Source organism: Neolamprologus brichardi, chromosome 9, assembly GCF_056152115.1.
Source record: "Neolamprologus brichardi isolate AB-2024 chromosome 9, ASM5615211v1, whole genome shotgun sequence".
NCBI lineage: Eukaryota > Metazoa > Chordata > Actinopteri > Cichliformes > Cichlidae > Neolamprologus > Neolamprologus brichardi.
Window position 1 is genome coordinate 29399448 of NC_142112.1, and position 19774 is coordinate 29419221.

Sequence of the window (19774 nt, forward strand, 5' to 3'; positions counted from 1 at the left end):
AAAAAAAAAAGCTCACCCTCAGAACATCTCCACCACCCTGCCCACTGTTAAGATGATTGTCGAGGTCAGACTCTTAATTTGTCTGTTAAACCGATGCGGTTTCTCTTTCAGTCAGACCTCCAGGGCTCAAGCTCTCGCTCCCAGCTAATTCCAGACTCGTATGGCTCTGGCTGACTTCTGATTAGGGATGGGTATCGTTTAGGTTTTATCCGATACCGGTGCCAAACCGGTACTTTTGAAACGGTGCCGGTGCTTAAACGGTGCTCAAACCGGTGCTTAAAGAATGGAAAACACAAAATTGGTCCAAAAACCTCTCATGTTCAGCTGTTTTTTTTTGTAAAAAGAACAATGTTAGCCTTTTCTGCAGCTATAGCGCATATATGGTATCACTCTTGGCTGGAAGCAGTGCTTAATCAATGGAAAAAACACAAGCTTTGTACAAAAACCTCTCATATTTAGCTGTTTTCCACTTTTTCTTTGGTCATTTTAGCCTTTTTGGCCAGGGTGAAGGGAGTATCTGCTATCAAACAAGAAGACAGCTGCATGTAGCTATGATGATGTTTGCTAGTTCACCTTACATGCATTAATGTAATAACGTGGTTAGCTTACTCAAAGTAAATTACACACGAACAACATTAAGCTACTCACGCAGAGAAGAACGGCTGCTGCTGCTGCCATCATCATCCTCATCATTTCTGCTACACTGGCAGGGCTAGGGGCCAGGACTCTACTCTTCGGGTTTTTGGGGGATGTTGCAAACTCCGGGTCCGATAACAGGCACCACACCCTCAGTAGATGTGCTCGGTGTGAGGTCTCGCAGCAAGCTATCAAATACGGCGCATTTCTCGGCTTTTAAAAAAAAACGCTATGCATCGCCAGGTGTTTCATCGGATTCGAGGCGTTACCTCCTTTGACAGTATCACAGTATCAGCTTAAAGCACTTGTTGCAGGCTGCTGAGTTTGCATATTTTGCTGTGAAGCACAGCCAGACTTTTGACCGTTTCGCCTTGGGCATTTTTAATCTGTAGCTCTACTCTAAAAGAACGTAGGTACCTGGGCCCGCCTACTATCCCCGGAAACGTAAAATGATTGGCTAGAATCTAAAGTGTATCATTCCATACCAGTTGGTGGCGGTAATGCACCTTTCAGTTGTTTGCCAACCGCCAATACAAATGTAAGGAAGAAGAAAGTGTATCACAGCTCAGGGGAAAAAAGCACCGAAATAAAGCACCGAAATGTGCGCTGCTTTTCGGTCTGGTTACTACCGTTTATGTCAGAACCGGTGCCATCATAGCACCGGATACCGGTACCCATCCCTACTTCTGATCTCCTCTGGGGGAAAAAGGGAGCTTAATTTCTTCTTCTGTCTTTCTCTTTCTAATTGTGCAGGTGAGTCACTCGGCATGTGATGACCACCGCCGTCATCTGTAAGCTGCTGCGCTCCAAAGAGGCCATGGCCACGATGGACATCAGGAACTGGCCCCCAGTGCTGGACACCGGTACAGCGTTTCATTCATATCCACACAGGGAAATCACGCTCGCATTAAGTACTTTAATTTAACATAAATGCAGGTCGTGCACAGCCGCCTCACAATGCAGTCTGAGTAGTTCTGGTTGCAGATATAAACCTAAAGAATGCACATTAAATGAAATCCTCTGCTGTGATGAAACCTGCCTTTACAGCTCCATCACTCTGTGATTTATCGAAAAATAAAAACTTGCTGTAGCTGCAAGTCTGTGGAGGTCCCCACCACTGCTTTAGAGAATCAAAGCACCAGGAAGTGGGAATAATTTCTCCTATAATAAGGATTTTTAGGTCCCTGATAACAAAAATGAGCAGATTTTATCCAGTTTGGTAACGTTTACATCACTAGAGAAGAAAATATAGCCACATTATTATAATTACTATGGTTATTTTTGTATTTTTGGAAAAGAGGTTGCCCAGTTTTGATACACATGGAGGTTTGCAGCAGAGACAGAATCACGTTTTCTGCTTATTTTAATGATATTTTAATGACTTTAGAAACCAGAAGCCTGATTGTTTGTTTTTTACATTGAGACAAAGTTTACACAGAAGGACTATATAGGGTCTTTTATAAAGTAACTTTCAGGGATTCAGGATCTCTGAAGAAAAACGATCAATTTTTATTACTTAGAGATTTTTCAACATCTAACAAGGACAGAGGAGGACAAAGCTAAATTGACCTGATTTTTGCATAACTTTAAGAATTTGAATGTGAAGAGAAGAAAAGATCCATGAACGTAATGATTCAAAGGGTTCAAATATCTTTGAATTTATGTGCTTCAATATATTTTTCGGACTGAGGAAAACAGAAAAAAGGTTAAATATTCTGAAGAGCGTAAGATTATGAAAAAACTAGAGATATGAAATATCCAGATTTTAGAGGCCCAAAGAGGTGAAGAGCAAAGCAGCAAACAGAGAAAGCTTTGTAAAGTAGCTTTTTTTTTTTTTCTTTTTCTTAAAGGTGTGTAAAATCAGAGGTTCAGAAACAAAATACAGAGCTCAAGAAAATAGAGTTTACTGTGGAAAATCAGTTTACAGTGACATGCTAAGCCCTGTGGGTGTGTATCGTGTGTTTCAGGCTTTGCAGCGTCAGCAGAGAGTGAGCGGGACGTCGGCTGGGGTCGATTGTGTGTTTTCCTGAAGAGACTCGGGAAGAAAGCCGACAGCAGGAGCCTCAGTTTGGCTCACTGTGATCTGACGGCTACAGACCTGCTGGAGCTTGGTTAGTTGGTTGTAGTTAACTAAACTTATAGTTTGTTAGAGTTGAGTTCCTACTCACAGACAACTGAAACATATTCACATTTGGAAAGCTGATTGTATAAATTTTCGTTTGATTAATCTAAAGTTGTTCTTCTGTGTCTGAAAACACTCACTCCCACTCACTCAACCTGTGTTGTCGTCTGCTGCTGTGGCCTACAGTAGCAGACGACAACACTGCAACTGTAACGAAACTGATTACAGCATTATTTTTAAAACCTTTAGTGAATTCAACGTTCTTCAAGATTTTTCAAGCATCCACAGAAACTTTGATCGTGTGCTAAAAATGCTAGTAAAGCTGACATCCATCACGAACAACCCACATCATCCTCTGCATGAGTCTGTGAGCTGAGCAGATCCTTGTCAGAGACCAAAACACCCTCGCTGCAGGAAGGAGCACTTTCACAGATCATTGATCCCAACAGCAGTTAGACTCTATAACTCCTCAATCACGCTGTCATGAGTCACTGGACATTTACCTGGTGTGCAGGTATATGTGTATGTATATGTATACATGTGTATATTTAGTCTGTAGATGTGTGTGCAAGTACATGTCTATACTTATAGATACTTTTAGATATCTATTGCTTAAATAATAATAGTAAGAATAATGAAATTTATTTCTTGCATTTCCACAACACTCTATCCATAGTCACATACTGTGTATGCTACTGTTGTATATATAGTGTGAGATTAGGTTAAAGAACATGACCCCCTTTGCAGTATATTCTTATAGTATGTTAGACAAAATGTCTCAGTATATTTTTGGTAGTAGGATAGACAAAAGTTCAAGTATATCTCTGGGGATTAAAAGAATGTGACCATCCTTTGGGTTCTGTTAGACAGGTGGGCGCCACCACTTATCTGCTGTGAATGTTTTACACTGTTTTCTTGTCATGTCAGGCTGCTTAAATCATTCTCTGAGAAGGTTGCGTGTGAAGGACATTGGTCCAGTGATAGCAAAAGCAGACAACATTCTGTGCCCCCACCCTTGTAGGGGGTAGAAAGACAGGGAGCCCGAGGTCATAACTTAGGCGCCACGACAGATAAGAGAGTGTGAATGTTTAGGTTTACGACCAGGTGGGGGCTAGAGGAAAGTATAAAAAAGCTGTGTAACACATCGCCATTTTGAGACTTGCTGTGACCCTCTCTGCATCTCTCCCCGTCCGGATGGTTTATGCTCATTGTGTGAAAATTGTATGGAAATAAAGGATTGTTGATTGAGCATTTATACACCGAGTAAGTGTCCTTCCTTCAGCCCAAAGATTCAAAGAACTGGGAGAATTCAACAACTTGGTGCCGGTGACCCGGATCTTTTGGTGTGCTGAGGAGGGGCAGATTTGGCCTGTGGTGAGATCGTGCGACAAAGCGAACGGAGGACCGGTCCAAACATCAAAAGGTAAGCACAGCCTGTTGTATTATAAATACCAAATGTGCATATTGGGCTTTCCAAATTAATCTGTTCGCTGGGTTACACGTATTTTCACATTAAATTGTCGGTGTCTGGTTTTCGGCGCAAGATACTAACAGCATAAGTTGAGGCTGAATTCAAGTGTTAGAGGAATTTTCTAGCAAGATACTAATAATATTCTACGTTGAGACTAGGGTGCAGCCCACTTTTACCCTACATAATTAATTTTGTCTATGACTGGCTTCTGTTGCAAGAAATGTGGAAAAACTTTCAAAAAGCGGCCAAAGTGTAGTATCTGAAATAGAGGTGAAATAGAATCTGGCTTGTGGTGCGCTTGCATTTTTCAAAGGTGAGCTCAGAGGTTTCTGTGTGTGTTTCTGCTGATGAGACGCGCTTGCTGTGTTTCTGTGTGTGAAATATGAACATGGTGACAGTGACGGTTGATGTGTGAACGGGAGGACATTAGTGCAAAGACACATTTTAGGATCAAAGGTTGATGCCTAGTGGACCTGTGGAAATTATTTTTGTTCATGGTGTGGCAACCCCCCTGCCTGTGGACGCGCAGTCAGGTCCAGCGGCGTCTGGTTAGCCGAGGTGGTGACTTGGGAACTGAGGACTCCCGCATAGCTACAGAATAACACTGAAACGTCTGTGTAATCACGGGTTTACATTTATTCTGGACTAGAACAAGACACATTCAAAAGAAAAAAGGTTAACAAAGGTTGTATTCCTCGTTTCAGTGGTTGAAATTGTTGTTTGCCTGTCCCCTGACGAGTGTTAAATTAAATAAAGAGGGCATTTGGAGCCACATAGAGAGAGACGGGCTGAATTGGGTGTATTACTCTGTGGTGTAAAAAAAAAAAAAAAAAAAAAAGGAGAGAGAGAGGAAGAGAGTTGGAGGTGTGTAGTTTGTGTGAAAGCGCCGTTAGAGTCGGCGTCTCGTCAGAAGTACGGGAGTCAATTAAAGTAACAGAATAATTTGTGTCTAAAAGTGTGTTTGTGACGAATTGAGGAGGCCCCCGTTTGGGAGAAATGGAGGCTTAAAAAACAATTGCAAAAGTGCAGGAGGAGAGAGCCCGTGTCACGGGGTGGGCAGTGACGTGCCAGGGGGTGGAGCATTGGATGAGGGAGCCAAAGGAGGAGTCTGATAAGCTGATGCTGCCGGCTTCCCCGGTGAAGTCATCGCTTACTGCCTTCCCACCTCCCTACCTCCCGCCCCCTCTATCCCGTGTTGAGAGTAGAGCAGGGCTGGCTGGTTAATTGAGTACAAAAAAGCTGGACTTTCTTCGGTTGGACCCGTTATCTTAAATTTGTCAAAGTTGTGTAGGCGTTAAAACTTTCAGGTCTGAGAGTGATTGTAAATATAAGACGTCTTTGTAAATATAATAGAGAGTTGAGTGTGAAACGAGGCTGTGTGTGACGACAGCGCGCTGCAGCGCTGCGAGCTAGTTTAGACGGTGTGTGAACATGCAAATGAGGTGGCTGCTGTGAAGCCCACAGAGGACTTCCTGTTTAGCGTGTTATTGAGTTTTATAAGTATGATTTGCAAACAATGATACATGCCTGTAATTAAAACGCTGATTTTGTTGATTATAATATTATAGATACAGTTTTTGAATGACTACGGTGAATGTTTGATGTTTGGCTGGATTTTTGATATAGGAGAGATGGCTTGGCGGCTGCTGGGGGTGAGTGTCGGTGACCGGAAATCTGCATGCCCATAAAAGGCAACTGCCTGACTGTGTGAACTATGCACCAAGAGAGAGAGAGAGAGTAAAATCTAGGCAGATGAACTAAATGGATGTTGTAAGAAAAATAGTAAATGAATGTTTTAGTCTCTTAATACAGGTGGATTTCTCTCAACCTGGAGACCTGAGTACAGCGGCAAAAGGATAGACTAACAAAATTGGGATGACAGACAGGCCAAGCTCTGGCTCAGAATTTTACAGGTTGACCTGTTACGTTGTCCTCACCCTGAAAAGAAGCTTAAAGGACATCTTGTCCTGGAGTTATCGGTTACCATCACTGGAAATTTTCAGGCAAGTTTTTCACTGAATTGTTTTTGGCACCATGTGTCCCTGAATCTCACAAGCAAGCTCTAATTCCTGGCTGAAGACATGGAATGCTGTTATTTAAGGTGGGAAATCAAAATTTGGGAAACAAAATTAAAAACACACACAATTAGAGAAATGCCTTGTTGGAAAAAAAAAAAAAAAGTTAAAATAACCCACCTACAAACGCACACACACGCAATGAAGAAACAGCTTACACTCATGAACACGTGAAGATTTTCCAGCAAGGTTAAAGCAGCGAAACGTAACATACACATGTTGTTAAATGATAAAGTTTATCCACTACTAACAAATAAACTCTCTGGGTTGCAGGACAACAACTTGACTTCAAAAAGACAGACACTGGTATGATAAACCAGTGATGAAATAATAAATTTAGTGGTTAAAAGAGTCGAATTGTGACATGTTTTCTTCTGATTGATTAACACAAGTGATTATTGAATGAAATAAAATTCCTTTTTTGAATTATTAAACATGATCTTAAGAATTTTAACATGTACCTGTGTTGTCCTGTCAACTTGGTGGGTTAGGAGTTGATTATATAGTGAGGAAAAACAAAAAAAGGGGGGGAGAAGGCTGACACAGGGCCTGGCCCCTCTCTGAACAACACAGCCAAAACAACATCATTTTCCTGTTCGTCTGTTTTTGTTTTGTTTTTGTTTTTTCTCTTTATGCTTAATTACAGGCTGCTTTGTCGGCCCGGAAAGCCGAGGCTGACCTGGACTCCTGCTCTCCCCTCTACCATCTTTGCTCTCCCTTCTACCATCTTTGATGTGACCCTGACTAAATGCTACAGCAGCTGGACCCACAACAACAGCCTGAGAATGTCAACAGTGCTGCAGGAAAAAGATCTCATGCAGCGGAGACGGAGAACGTTAAATCTAAGGCCCGTTTCACTACACGGGGGGGATTTCCAGACAGCTTCAGCTGACAGAGCTGTGACGAGACGCCTATTAAGCCCGGATGAAAGGTGAGGCCAAGCAAAGGAATGCTGACCTTAACAACTCTGCATTAAAACTGTGCAGGACAGTGATGGACCAACACGGATGATCGGGCAGCAAAAAGGGCGTGCCAGAGACACGAGGAGTAACTGAGGTCAGGAGGCACCTCAGATTGGACAAAAGCAGCAGAAGAACATAAGCTGAGGCCAGGAGAGAGGCTTCAGGAGGATCAGAGATCATCTTCAGCACAGTGGACATCACACAGAGAGATGTGCTACTGAGCTTCCAGGAGATCAAGAGGAGACTTCCCACAGCAGGATTTTAAATAAAATGAGAGATTCATCGTTGACATTGAGGAAGACAACTAAGGTGTACGACGTGCTCTGCCTTAAATCTTCAGCAGCGTTCGAGGGATGGAGAGAGCGTGCCAAGCTCTAAAAGTGACAGCGCAGAGGAAATCCAGCGATGGAATTGTGTTTTTGTGTGAAGCACAAATACTAGGAGACTGGGAAAGAGTTGACACCACTTTTCCACCCTAGAATGTATGTTGTAAGTGGTCTCTCTAAAGAGATCAAAGGGGGAATTGTGAGATTAGGTTAAAGAACATGACCCCCTTCGCAGTATATTCTTATAGTATGTTAGACAAAATGTCTCAGTATATTTTTGGTAGTAGGATAGACAAAAGTTCAAGTATATCTCTGGGGATTAAAAGAATGTGACCATCCTTTGGGTTCTGTTAGACAGGTGGGCGCCACCACTTATCTGCTGTGAATGTTTTACACTGTTTTCTTGTCATGTCAGACAATAGTGTATTATCTTATTTATTTTGTAGTTGTTTATATTTTATTTCTATTTTTGGATTTTCTTCTGCTATCTCTACCTGAGCTGAGGTAACGCACAAATTTTCCTGCCGTCGATCAATAAAGTCTAATCTCCTCATTGACTGCATTTCTGATGGAGATGAGACTTCATGCAGGACAGAGGTGAGAGGCGTGACATCACGGTGCCGTGACAACAACCTGGTGCTTTACATCAGCAAAACCAAGGAGCTCATCGTGGGTTACAGGAAACCAGCAGTAGCAGAGGTGGAGAGAGTCAGCTGCTTCAGATTCCTAGGCATCAACATCAGCGAGGGTGTCATGCCATATTAAACCATTATACACCTTAATAGTAAAATAAAAAATGTGTTTAAATTGCATGAATTAATATTTATTAACGTCTCTTTTTGACGTCATGCTATGATAATGACCGCCACAAACAGAGCGTCCTCCTGTAACCATGGTTACGGGAGTTTGTTGCAAGAAGTGTTGTGAATCTCGCTGAGACGGGGAACCACTGAGAGCCTCAGATGAACCAGTCAGTCAGATCGCTGTCTCCACTTCTCCTCCTCCTCCTTCGTTCCCTTTGTTTTTTAAGTACCTCATATATGTTAGAATTCTTTAGCTAGTTAGCCATCACATTAGCTAGTTAGCCATCACATTAGCAAACTGCTTCGCAGCACAGCTGCCGGAGTCGCGGCTTTTGTTGAATCAGGCGTTGGACCTGCTGGAGGAATGCTCTGCGATGATGGTGGAAAACAGGCGCCATTCAACCCATTTGAGAGCTTCAAAGAACTGGCTGCAGGTATGATTGAAAGTTTGACAACACCGACGTTGATGCGTCTGTGATTTATTAGTGATCGCTCACTTGTGTGCACGCGCATGTAGGTGAACGCTCGCGGCATGACGTCACATAGCTCAGTTCCTTTCTGCTTTGATGTCACAGTACGTGCCTTTGATCTTGCAGCACGTGACCTCCACTTGAGTCCCTAAATAGGGGTGAAACAGCGGGCTTTATACCTGAATCTTGCATTTTGCATTTTTAGTTGTCGTACGTTAAATGTACAGACCGCGATCTTCCCTTTCTGAAAGCTTTCTGAAAACGGATTTCCAAAGTAATTGTAGCGAAACTAAGTCATTGACAATGTCTTTATCCACTGTTAGAACCCCTACCCCCATTAATTCAGAGCCTTTTTCACCTGCTATCAGCGGGTGTTTCGACAGGCTCTCTGGATTACAGTGGCGCTTGATAGAAAATGGGATCTGGGACTCCGATGTCCAAGTAGCACTGGCTGATATGATTACTGATGTCATTCAGTCAGTTAGTGCAAGCACCATAAAAACTTTACTTCTAGGAGGTCAGGACCAATTAAATGATGCATCATTCCAGACATACCTTAGCATAGCCGTGACAAAAATAAGCCCCGTATTGGGAGACTCTTTCTCAACCAGCTTTGCTGCTGCTCTTAATGTCACCCATGAGGAGTGTGAAAGCGCTGTGGTGCTGACACAGATGATTGAGCAGGAGATCTCAAATAAAGTCAACTCGGGTTGGGTTCTAGTCCCAGAAAACCCGGATTCTATTTATGTCACCAGAAAAATAACAAACATAAAAAACCTCAGATGCATGGTTTCTCATGCTTTCTCATGTCTGAAGAGTTATAAAGGTAAGCTGAGCGGCCTGTTCATGAGGGGGGCTTTACCCACTTCCTTTAGTTCAAGTGATGAGAGTCTTGAATCCAAGCTCTCTGAGATGGGAACAATTAAAGAAATAAGTATGGCTCTCATGAGGTGGAGTACAGACAGAGAGATAAGTAAAGATGACCAGGACTGTCACATAGAACTGCAACCCGTGGAGGAAAAAGAAAGTGATGAGTTTGCAGAAGCTGAGGAGAAAGCTCAAAGTGATGTTGAAACAATCCTCAACAATCTGAATTATTTACATGATGAAGATGATGCAGATAAAGCTGCAGTTGACATTGTAAATGTGTTAATTGCTAACATTGAGTATCCTGATGCAGAAGATATCACATTAAGTGAGAAGTGTAGCTCACCCAAGCCTGCTTTTGATGTGGACCTGGTGATCAAAAAGGTGAAAGACTTTTTTGCATCATGCGCCCTAATTATAAAACCAGATGAAGTAAAACAACACTTCTTCAGGTTTGCTAAAAAGGAATTTGAAAAAATGAACAGTGAGCTGAAAGATCATTTGAAGAAAAGCAAAGGATTTTTGACCTTTCAGAGACAACAGGCAAACTCCCCGGAGAGTGAGAGAGCTGACTCCAGGAAAAGCGAACACATGAATCCCTCAGAAATTCCCAGAAAATCACCAACCTTAGAAACCACAGTTGAAAGTTCTTCTCCGCTCAAATTTACAACGGTCGTGCCGGTTCTGAATAAACTGTTTAGTAAATTAACCCAGGCAGGACACCTTGACCTGACAAGTAAGGAGATGTTTTCAAGGGAGTTGACAGAAAATGTGTACGGCCATGTCGAGTCAACATATCCAGCCCCCACGATGCAAATGGGTAAAAGTCTCTCAGACTTCTCTAAGACTTCACAGGGTGACTGTAATGTACCCTCTGCTCCTGAGGTGCCATATGTGCTCGTAGAAGATTCAGTGGAAAGGTTCTTACAAAACCTTCTTTTCTGGTTGGAGAATGAAACTTTAACCCAAACTATTATAAATGACAAAATTTCTGGTGCCGTGGAAGATATAGTAAGAGTGCTGACCCCATCAAAGGAAGAAGTTATGATTGGACCAGATGCTGGTGAAACAAGCGACAGACTGTTTACATCACGGTCAAGTCCAGTTACTGATCTCACCAATCAGCCAGTCTGTGTGAGTGCAGAAGACCCGAACCTGGTTTCAAATACAAGCAGTGATCAGGCATCAGTCTCTGACACTGACCCAACAGAGGGTCAAAGTCAGCCAGCAACCTCTGAAAACCCAGAGGAAGAACTGTCAGAAACATTAGTGTCACCTGATGATAAGCTAATTGCCAATCAATTTAGTACTCTTCTAGCCACGAGAATCGCACAAAATTTACACGAAAATACCAGAAATCTTCTGGATCCAGAAAAATTAGAGTTAGTTATCAACCGTCTGACAGATTTGGTACTTTCTGAAGATAGATGCACCGAATACCTAAAAATTCTTAATAATAACAGGGTTAAATTAGTCAAGGCCACAGCTCCAGACAAGTTCTTCGATGTAATGATATCAGAAGATTCATCTTTTGACGACACTATTCTGATGCATCCAGCAATGAATCTCGGTGATCAGGCATCAGTGTCTCACACTAAACCCACAGAGGGTCAAAGTCAGCCAGCAACCTCTGAAAACCCAGAGGAAGAACTGTCAGAAACATTAGTGTCACCTGATGATAGGCTAATTGCCAAACAATTTAGCACTCTTGTAGCCACGAGAATCGCAGAAAAATTGCACAAAAATACCAGAAATCTTCTGGATCCAGAAAAATTAGAGTTAGTTATCAACCATCTGACAGATTTGGTACTTTCTGAAGATAGATGCACCGAATACCTAAAAATTCTTAATAATAACATAAATAAGTTAGTCAAGGACACAGCTAAAGGCCTTATCAAGGAGTTTGGATCTGCAGACAAGTTCTTCGATGTAATGTTGTCAGAAGATTCATCTTTTGACGACATTATTAGAAAGATCATAAGAAAGAATCTAAGTGTCTTCATGAATCTTCCAAAGAAATCCAAACTTGCCAGGTTTTTTTCAGCAGTGTTAAAAGGTTTTAAGAATTTGTTCAGCTGCTGCTTTAAAGGCAGTACTGATGACTAAATTGTCATCTTGATTTTTTTCAAATACCTCTTTTAAAATCTTAAAGCAGTCTGGCCTCAGAGTTAACATCTGAGGTATATTTTATTTTAAAACTATTTCATTCGACTTTAATTAGACTGAGAAATATTCTTCATCGTGTCTCCTCGTATTATCGTTACCATCACCCCCCACCGGCCGAGGCAGATGGCCGTCCCTTCTGAGCCTGGTTCTGCCGGAGGTTTCTGCCTGTTACAGGTAGTTTTTCCTCCCCACTGTCGCCAAGTGCTTGCTCATAAGGGATTATTAATTAATTGGGGTTTTCTTGCTGCTACTGTAGGGTCTCTATCTTACAGTATAAAGCAACTTGAGGAGACGGTTGTGATTTGATGCTATATTACAAATATTAAATTCAACTGAATCTTAAAAACATGTAATATAGCATCACATCACCATCAAATATAGAAATGAAAAATAAAACCAAATAAAAAACCAAACCTACATTGAAAACTGTTTGTGATTTGTCTTGTGCTTTCAAAATATATTGTCAAATATGAAAAGCTGCATTTATATGCTCTGGTCATTAGTGCTGGTATTTTAATGTAAGCAAACACAAGGAACATACACCCATGTGTAAGTACTACAGATGAAGATGCAAAGAAACCATGAAATAATTAATGAAATAGTGAAGTTTATGAATAAAATAAACAACTGTAGCACCGTCTCAGTCTCGTCGAATCGCCCCTCTGCCTCTTCCATTCTAGCATCAACTCTTCTTAACCCTCGTCTAATATGTGCATGTTGTTTGTTGTTGTCTTTCCTAAAGTCACGAAGCTCTTTCGGGATGTTCAGGAGGCTGGGCTCGTCTGCATCCATGCCCTCTGTGGCTAACCTTAGCTCGGAGAGTAGCTCCTATCCACGTGGCTTTTCTCTGCCCCTCACATCAGAGGGTCTGCTGTTGTTGGCTCAGGCTGTGAAATCCAGCTCGACTCTGACTCACATCTACATCTGGGGAAACCACCTGGAGGAGCCTGTATGCCAGGTACACCCCTCAGATGTCTGTTTCCTAATGCGGGCTGAAGTCCTGTTGCCGATCCTGACGGTCTGGGGCCTGCCAGTCAAAAAGTCATGTAGCCAGTCACAGAAGGTGGGGTGCAGGCCGAGTGTTGCCAGCTTGTGAGTGAGTTTGTGTGGGATGACAGTATTGAAGGTGGAGCTGTAAGTTCAGTTGAAATATAAGTACTTTATAATTAAAGTAACACACAAATCTTCAAAAACTAAATCAATCACAACATTAAACTCACCCTGTTTTTGTAGAGAAGGTGTTCAGGCTTTTTCATTATCTCCTGAAACCAGCTGCATTGGATCTTCATCCTTTTTCACTCAGTGAAGTCTTTCCTTTTGTTGTCATTCCTCTGCACTGGAAAACCAAAGTGTGTGAACACAGGTGACTTAAGGGATATTTTTCTAAAGCAGATATAGAGTGATTTTAAGAAATACACACATATCTCTGCTTGTTGTTAGGCTAAAAGCTTAATATAGACATAACAATTTATAACATGTCTGCAGCCTCCCCCACAAGGCACATAACACCCCCGCACACCAGCACTGCACCTATATTATACTTTAATCAAGATATAGTTACGATTTAATCACAATAGGTCACAACAGTGTCACAAACATTTCCCACATACAAGAAATGATCTGCTCAGTATGGCTGTTACGTCCCCAGGCTAGTCTAGGGGTTAGAAGGGACTAACATAGAGGTAAATAGTGAAAGAGGAGCCAAGATGGTAAGTTAAGAGGTTTATTTCTTGCTAGAAATTCAGTTCTAGTTCAGACTGAGGGTTAACTTCAAATAAAATAAATACATAATTATAATAAAGGTCAATTAAATGGACCAATATGGCAAGGCCATGATGATCCACTTGGTAAAGTAAATCCACTTGGCATCTTTCTTGGCCTTCAGACAACAATTCTGATGGCTAAAGATCCAAACGGGACAGGCAAAAAAAAACAACCCCCCCAAAAAAGAATAAACATTGAATGAAAAATGCAAAAGCAGAACTTCCTGTTCAGACAAAAAGTACTGAGATTTCCACAGCACAAAACAAAATAACTATCGCAGTAAATTTAGTGCAGTGTGGATGATTTATGCTGCATTGCCGGGCACAAGTGTCCAGAAACTGTGATATGGAAGGCTGTTGAGGTTCATTTGTGATCCTCTTTTTCATCTGTTATTGGTCACGGGTCAGCAGTCTGGGCCCAATCTTACCCGGGGGAACGCGAAGGCGTTCTCATGCTAGCCAATAGATGTAATCCTCCTGCGAGTCTGTTCTGGGCCTCCTACTGGTAGGACATGCCCAAAACACTCCTCCCAGCAGAAGCCTTTGTCAGATGCTTGAACCAAAGAACTGGTTCCTTTGAATGTGGCAGAGCAGTAACTCGAATTCACTCTGGTCGATCAAGCGGCTCCCCCTACCTTTAAGAAAGAGCCCAGTTACCCATCAGAGGAAACTCATTTTCATTGTTTTATATGTGATGTCATTGTTTTGGTCAGCACCCAGAGCTTGTAACCATAAGTGAAGGTAGGAACATAGATCAGATACTGTCCCAGTATACCCTGGAGGTCGCCACCTGATGAAGCTGACACGAAGCCTGCAAAAAGGCAACCACAGTGGAGACCCTCAACGACCTGGTATCGCTAGAATGTGTCCATAAAAACCAGAAACAGAATCTATGACAAAGAAAGAAGAGGTCCGACTTCTCCCCGGCTGACCTCATACTCCCCAAGGACCCTGACAGGATCACCATGTACACATGAATAGGACCCTATCCCTACTTTTATGGCAGAGCTGCATTGAACGAGCAACCTGACATGTTTCTTATGGACATGTAAAGTAGACGGTTAACAATCTTTTGCTGTGAATGACTTCAGCACTCTTTAAGGCTTTTTAAGCATCAACAGAAACTCTGCTCAAACAGATTTATTAAAATATAAAAATATAAGATCACACAACACATTGAACATTTCTCTTCTGCAACAAGCATGTCTGTTTATGGATGTAATTATTTCAGGAGGCCTAGTAGAAGTCAATGTCTTAAAATATTAGAAATGATTGCCACTAATTGTGTTTGTGATGAACAAACAAAACACTTTCATAAACTTAAATCTTTGCAGTTTAAATAATCTTTTAGTTGTCCATGACGTGCGGTGGAATCAGGGCTTGCAGCAGGTCTTTGTAGGCACATCTGTACCATTACAGTCGATGTTGTAAACTGGTTTCCTCAAACTCTGGAAGACCTCAGCGAGGAACACGTGACCATCCACCTCATAGGGGCTTACATCTGTCTGTTCTGGATGCAGCCGGCCGCTGGATATCAGCTCCTTGAAGGCCTGAAGCAGGGAGGGAGCGTGGATCTGTTAGAGGGGCGATGGGATGTTAGAGGAGAAGATGAAACAGACATCTGAGGGGTGTACCTGGCATACGGGCTCCTCCAGGTGGTTTCCCCAGATGTAGATGTGAGTCAGAGTGGAGCTGGATTTCACAGCCTGAGCCAACAACAGCAGACCCTCTGATGTGATGTTGTTTCTGCACACAGACAGCCTTGCACAGAGCGCAGGTTGGTGACAGCAGGTCAAGATTAAAGGATTAAAAAAGGATGAAGCTAAAACTGTTTACTTTACAAAGCTTTCTCTGTTTGCTGCTTTGCTCTTCCCCCCCTGGGCCTCTAAAAGCTGGATATTTCATATCTGTAGTTTTTTCATAATCTTACGCTCTTCAGAATATTTAACCTTTTTTCTGTTTTCCTCAGTCCGAAAAATATATTGAAGCTCATAAAGTCAAAGATATTTGAACCCTTTGAATCATTATGTTCATGGATCTTTTCTTCTCTTCACATTCAAATTCTTAAAGTTATGCAAAAATCAGGTCAATTTAACTTTGTCCTCCTCTGTCCTTGTTAGATGTTGAAAAATCTCTAAGTAATAAAAATTGATCGTTTTTCTTCAGAGATCCTGAATCCCTGAAAGTTACTTTATAAAAGACTCTATATAGTCCTTCTGTGTAAACTTTGTCTCAATGTAAAAAACAAACAATCAGGCTTCTGGTTTCTAAAGTCATTAAAATATCATTAAAATAAGCAGAAAACGTGATTCTGTCTCTGCTGCAAACCTCCATGTGTATCAAAACTGAGCAACCTCTTTACCAAAAGAGTGTGGTTGATTCTGGGGTTGATGCAGGACTCACTCTTTGAGGGTGCTGCGCGGACAGGTGATGGCTTTGCTCAGGTACCCAGCTCCACCATCTCCAATCTGATTGGATGACAGATCTAAAATCTCCAGGGCCCTGTTCTGCTTCAGCATCATGGCGAGATGAAACGCACCGTCACGGGTCACACGGTTGCTACAGAAATCCAAGAAAGACAGATGTATGGTATGAAGAGGAGGAAATGCGCCCTCTGCTGGCTGCTCGACTCGTTTCCTACCTGCACAGGTCCAGGTAGCGCAGGCTGTGGTTTCGCCCCAGGCCTTCAGTGAGCTGCTCTATCCCAGTGTCAGTCATCCCCATCCTCCCCAGGTGGAGCTCCATCAGGCTGCTATTCACTGCCAGCATCTTAGAGCAGTGCACTGCCCACTCCTCCTGAGACACAAAGAGCTGGCTCAGATCAGTCTGCCTCCCTCTGAGTTTTATACCTGGTGTGTGTTTGTACCTGATGGCTGAAGAGCAGCGGACGGCTGATATCGACAGAGGAAAGAGCCTTGTTTTTCTTCAGCATGATGACGAGCGCTATAATACTGCTGGTGTCCTGTAGGGATCGAGAAAACTCTCAGAAACAGAATGATGTCAGCACCAAACCTTTTTAAAAAGTGAAGCCCATCTACCAGGTCGCAGTCGGCCACTTCCAGCTCCTGCAGCGCGCAGTTCTCCTGCAGCACGCTGGCCAGTTCCAAACCTCCTCCTCTCCCGATCTTGTTACCTGACAGCCTGAGAGAGAGCAGGGTGCTGTTACCCTGCAGAGAGAACGACAGGCGGGGACGTGGCTTCCACATTAGAAACGTTGGAGCCACATTAAAAGGAATGAAAATCCAACTGTAAATGAATTCTGCTAAAATCTAGGAGGATCTCATGAGTGAAGAGGAGTCTGGCCAGGATCGAGCTCATTTTAGTTCATGGGGGGTGGGGGTGGGGGGTTAAGCACCTAATTCCTAAGGGAAGAGTAAGAATAAACAGTTTATATGAGAACATATTAAGTGTTAAACCTGCAGGCTGCTGGCGAGGACTTGAGCTCCATTGGCCTGGATGTCGTTAAACATTAAATCCAAACAGCTCAGAGATGATTTCTCCTCCTGCTCAGAGAAAACAAACACGAAATACATCAAACATGAAACATTTTACTTACAGAAAATGATCCACCCATTGCATTTTGTTACCTACTTGCAGGAGCTTAGCAAGGTGTTCAACTCCTTCATTTGTTATGTTGTTGTAGCTCAGATCAAGACCTGGTCACACACACACACACACACACACGTAGTTAAAGACAGTTAAACACACCTTGTCTGAATCAGGTCGCCTGAATCCGCCAGCTCACCTGTAACACGCTCGTTATGTCGGAGACATTTACAGAGAACGAGGACGTCGTCGTCACTGAGTCTCTGAACCTGTCTGACATTTCCTGGAAGTTTTAGGGTGAACTTCCTGCCACACAGACAAGTTTTCCACGCCAGCAGAGAATCAATGTTTATATGGGAAATGCATTGGAAAAAACACACATCCTTAAAACAGGGTTGTCACACTCAGTTTAGTTAACCAGCCATGTGAGGCCCAAATAGATCTCTAAAAATCTGATATTTGAAAAATCTGATATTTGAAATCTATAAATCTCTCTCTCTCTCTCTCTCTCTCTATATATATATATATATATATATATATATAATTGTGAATAATTTTCACAACATTTAACCAGGTAACTGGTGAAGCACTTTTTTAACCACCTGGTTATTTTAATACTGGGTGTGCTTAGTATGAAATATGAAACACTTCATGGGGATCAAGTGGTAATAAAATAATTCTAAAAAGTGCCAAGTGAGTGAGTGAATTTACTAAGAGATTTAAATGTGTTTAAGTCCACAGTAGTATTAACCGGTAACGTTAACCCACTAAAATCTTCACTTTTGGTGCCCTAAAGCAGCGGTCTCCAACCTTTTTTGCGCCACGGACCGGTTTATGCCCCACAATATTTTCACGGACCAGCCTTTAAGGTGTCGCGGATAAATAGAACAAAATAAAACTAGTACCGGTACCGAAAAAAGGAGGATTTATTCATAACACACGTGAAAAGACCCAGGAAAACCGAGTAAACGATAAAAACGATAACAAAATAACGCTGAAAACCGATAAAAACCCTGAAAACTATACATTTCACACCTGAGCCTCAACTCTCGCGGCCCGGTACCAAACGACTCACGGACCGGTACCGGTCCGAGGCCCGGGGGTTGGGGACCGCTGCCCTAAAGTTACATTGGAGTTTAAAGTGTAAACGCTTACCCCGTTAACGGCGTCTTCTTCAATGACTGTGAAACGTACGGATTCACTTTTACCTTTCTCTCAGCGCACACGGCTTTATAAAGCTCTGACATGCTTTGGGCCGTCATCACTAGATACTGTTTGAGTCGCTATGGCAACACGAGGGACGGCAGCCGCGGAGGTACAAACAAGTAACGGGAGGGAAATTTTAACGTAAGGCGGATTTTTGATAAGAGATGAACGTTAATATATTAAAGAAATACAATAAATTAACGTGTAGGTTTGCGTCTCAGTAACCAATTACAGTATGTAACAACAACAAAAAAAAAGATAATGGGTGAATGTGAGTGGAATTAAAAGAAAAAAACTTTAAAATCATAAAAATAATAGAAAATGGCTAATTAACAAGAAATAAACATTCTAAGAGAAAATAATATTTCCAATTTATTAGTTTCAATTTTAAATTCAGGAGAACACAAATTCAAATTTAAGAGAAACTAAACGTTTTAAGAAGAAATATCAATGGCAAAACATTTAATTACAGCTTTTATCTTTATGATCAGATAGTGAAATGTAAAAGAAAATAAATTGTTTTAGGAAACAAAATGGATGCATTTACAAGAACACAAATTAATAAAAGTCAATAGTCAAAAAGAAGCTGGAGGCCAACAGAAAAAGCAAACAATGGACTATTTTCATGCCGGGCTGTTGTATAAACTGTGACCTGCATTCATATTATCAGAAGTAGATACGTGATTAATATTTGATTATGACTCAGAGAAAATGCTTTAGCGTATAAACAAATGAAACTAATAATATTAAAAAAGATAATAATGAAGTGGAACCTGTGACATTAATTAGTGGGTCAATGATACAAAACAATGATTTGTAACCGAGAGGAAAACAGATGTGGGCGTTCACAGGACTGAAAACACTAAGTGTGACTTTCATCTGCTGTGCACCATCACGCAGACACAAGTAACTGAGCTTCATGTTACAGAAGTTCATGATTGTATTTAAAATGTTTATTTTAAGACTTAAAATATGTAAGTTTTACAAACCAGAATGAGAATATATTTATTTACAGTGTTACAAATGACAGAAATAAAATAAAATGTGAATAGAGAAGTGTAAACAAAATGAATGTAGACATTCACTATATTATATACAAACGAGCCCATCAGTAATAATTACAAATGATGCTTTAATCACTGCAAGGCAGAAGTAATGTTTAGTGTGTTCGTGCTTGATTTTATCGCCCTGGACCGTCTGCCCGACGGCAGAAATTCAAACAATAAGAAAACAATCTTAAGAGAATATTAATAAATAATAAATAGTCAGATGAATACTTTAAGGATATTAAGTGCAGATAAATGTGCTCTCCTGCATGTTCCACTTCATCCTGGTCAAACTGTCTGGCCTGCTGAACACTT

The 19774-nt window shown here is 41.7% G+C and overlaps 1 protein-coding gene across 2 annotated transcripts; it reads right to left on the reverse strand.

Annotated features, from left to right (window-relative positions):
* Window positions 1–14748: 14748 nt before the first annotated feature.
* Window positions 14749–18476, reverse strand: LOC148101484 (leucine-rich repeat-containing protein 34-like). 2 transcript variants are annotated; one of them, XM_087846268.1, is made up of 10 exons: window positions 18363–18476; window positions 17407–17513; window positions 17253–17317; window positions 17078–17164; window positions 16700–16828; window positions 16528–16623; window positions 16303–16457; window positions 16065–16220; window positions 15296–15407; window positions 14749–15211 (listed from the first exon to the last, which is right to left on the reverse strand). In XM_087846268.1, exons 1-10 carry the CDS (start codon window positions 18467–18469, stop codon window positions 15035–15037), a joined length of 1191 nt encoding a protein of 396 aa, XP_087702394.1. In that variant the 5' UTR covers window positions 18470–18476; the 3' UTR covers window positions 14749–15034. The 2 variants fall into 2 exon arrangements, with proteins under 2 accessions (XP_087702394.1, XP_087702393.1); XM_087846267.1 differs by having other exon boundaries at window positions 15296–15422.
* Between the last annotated feature and the right edge of the window lie 1298 nt (window positions 18477–19774).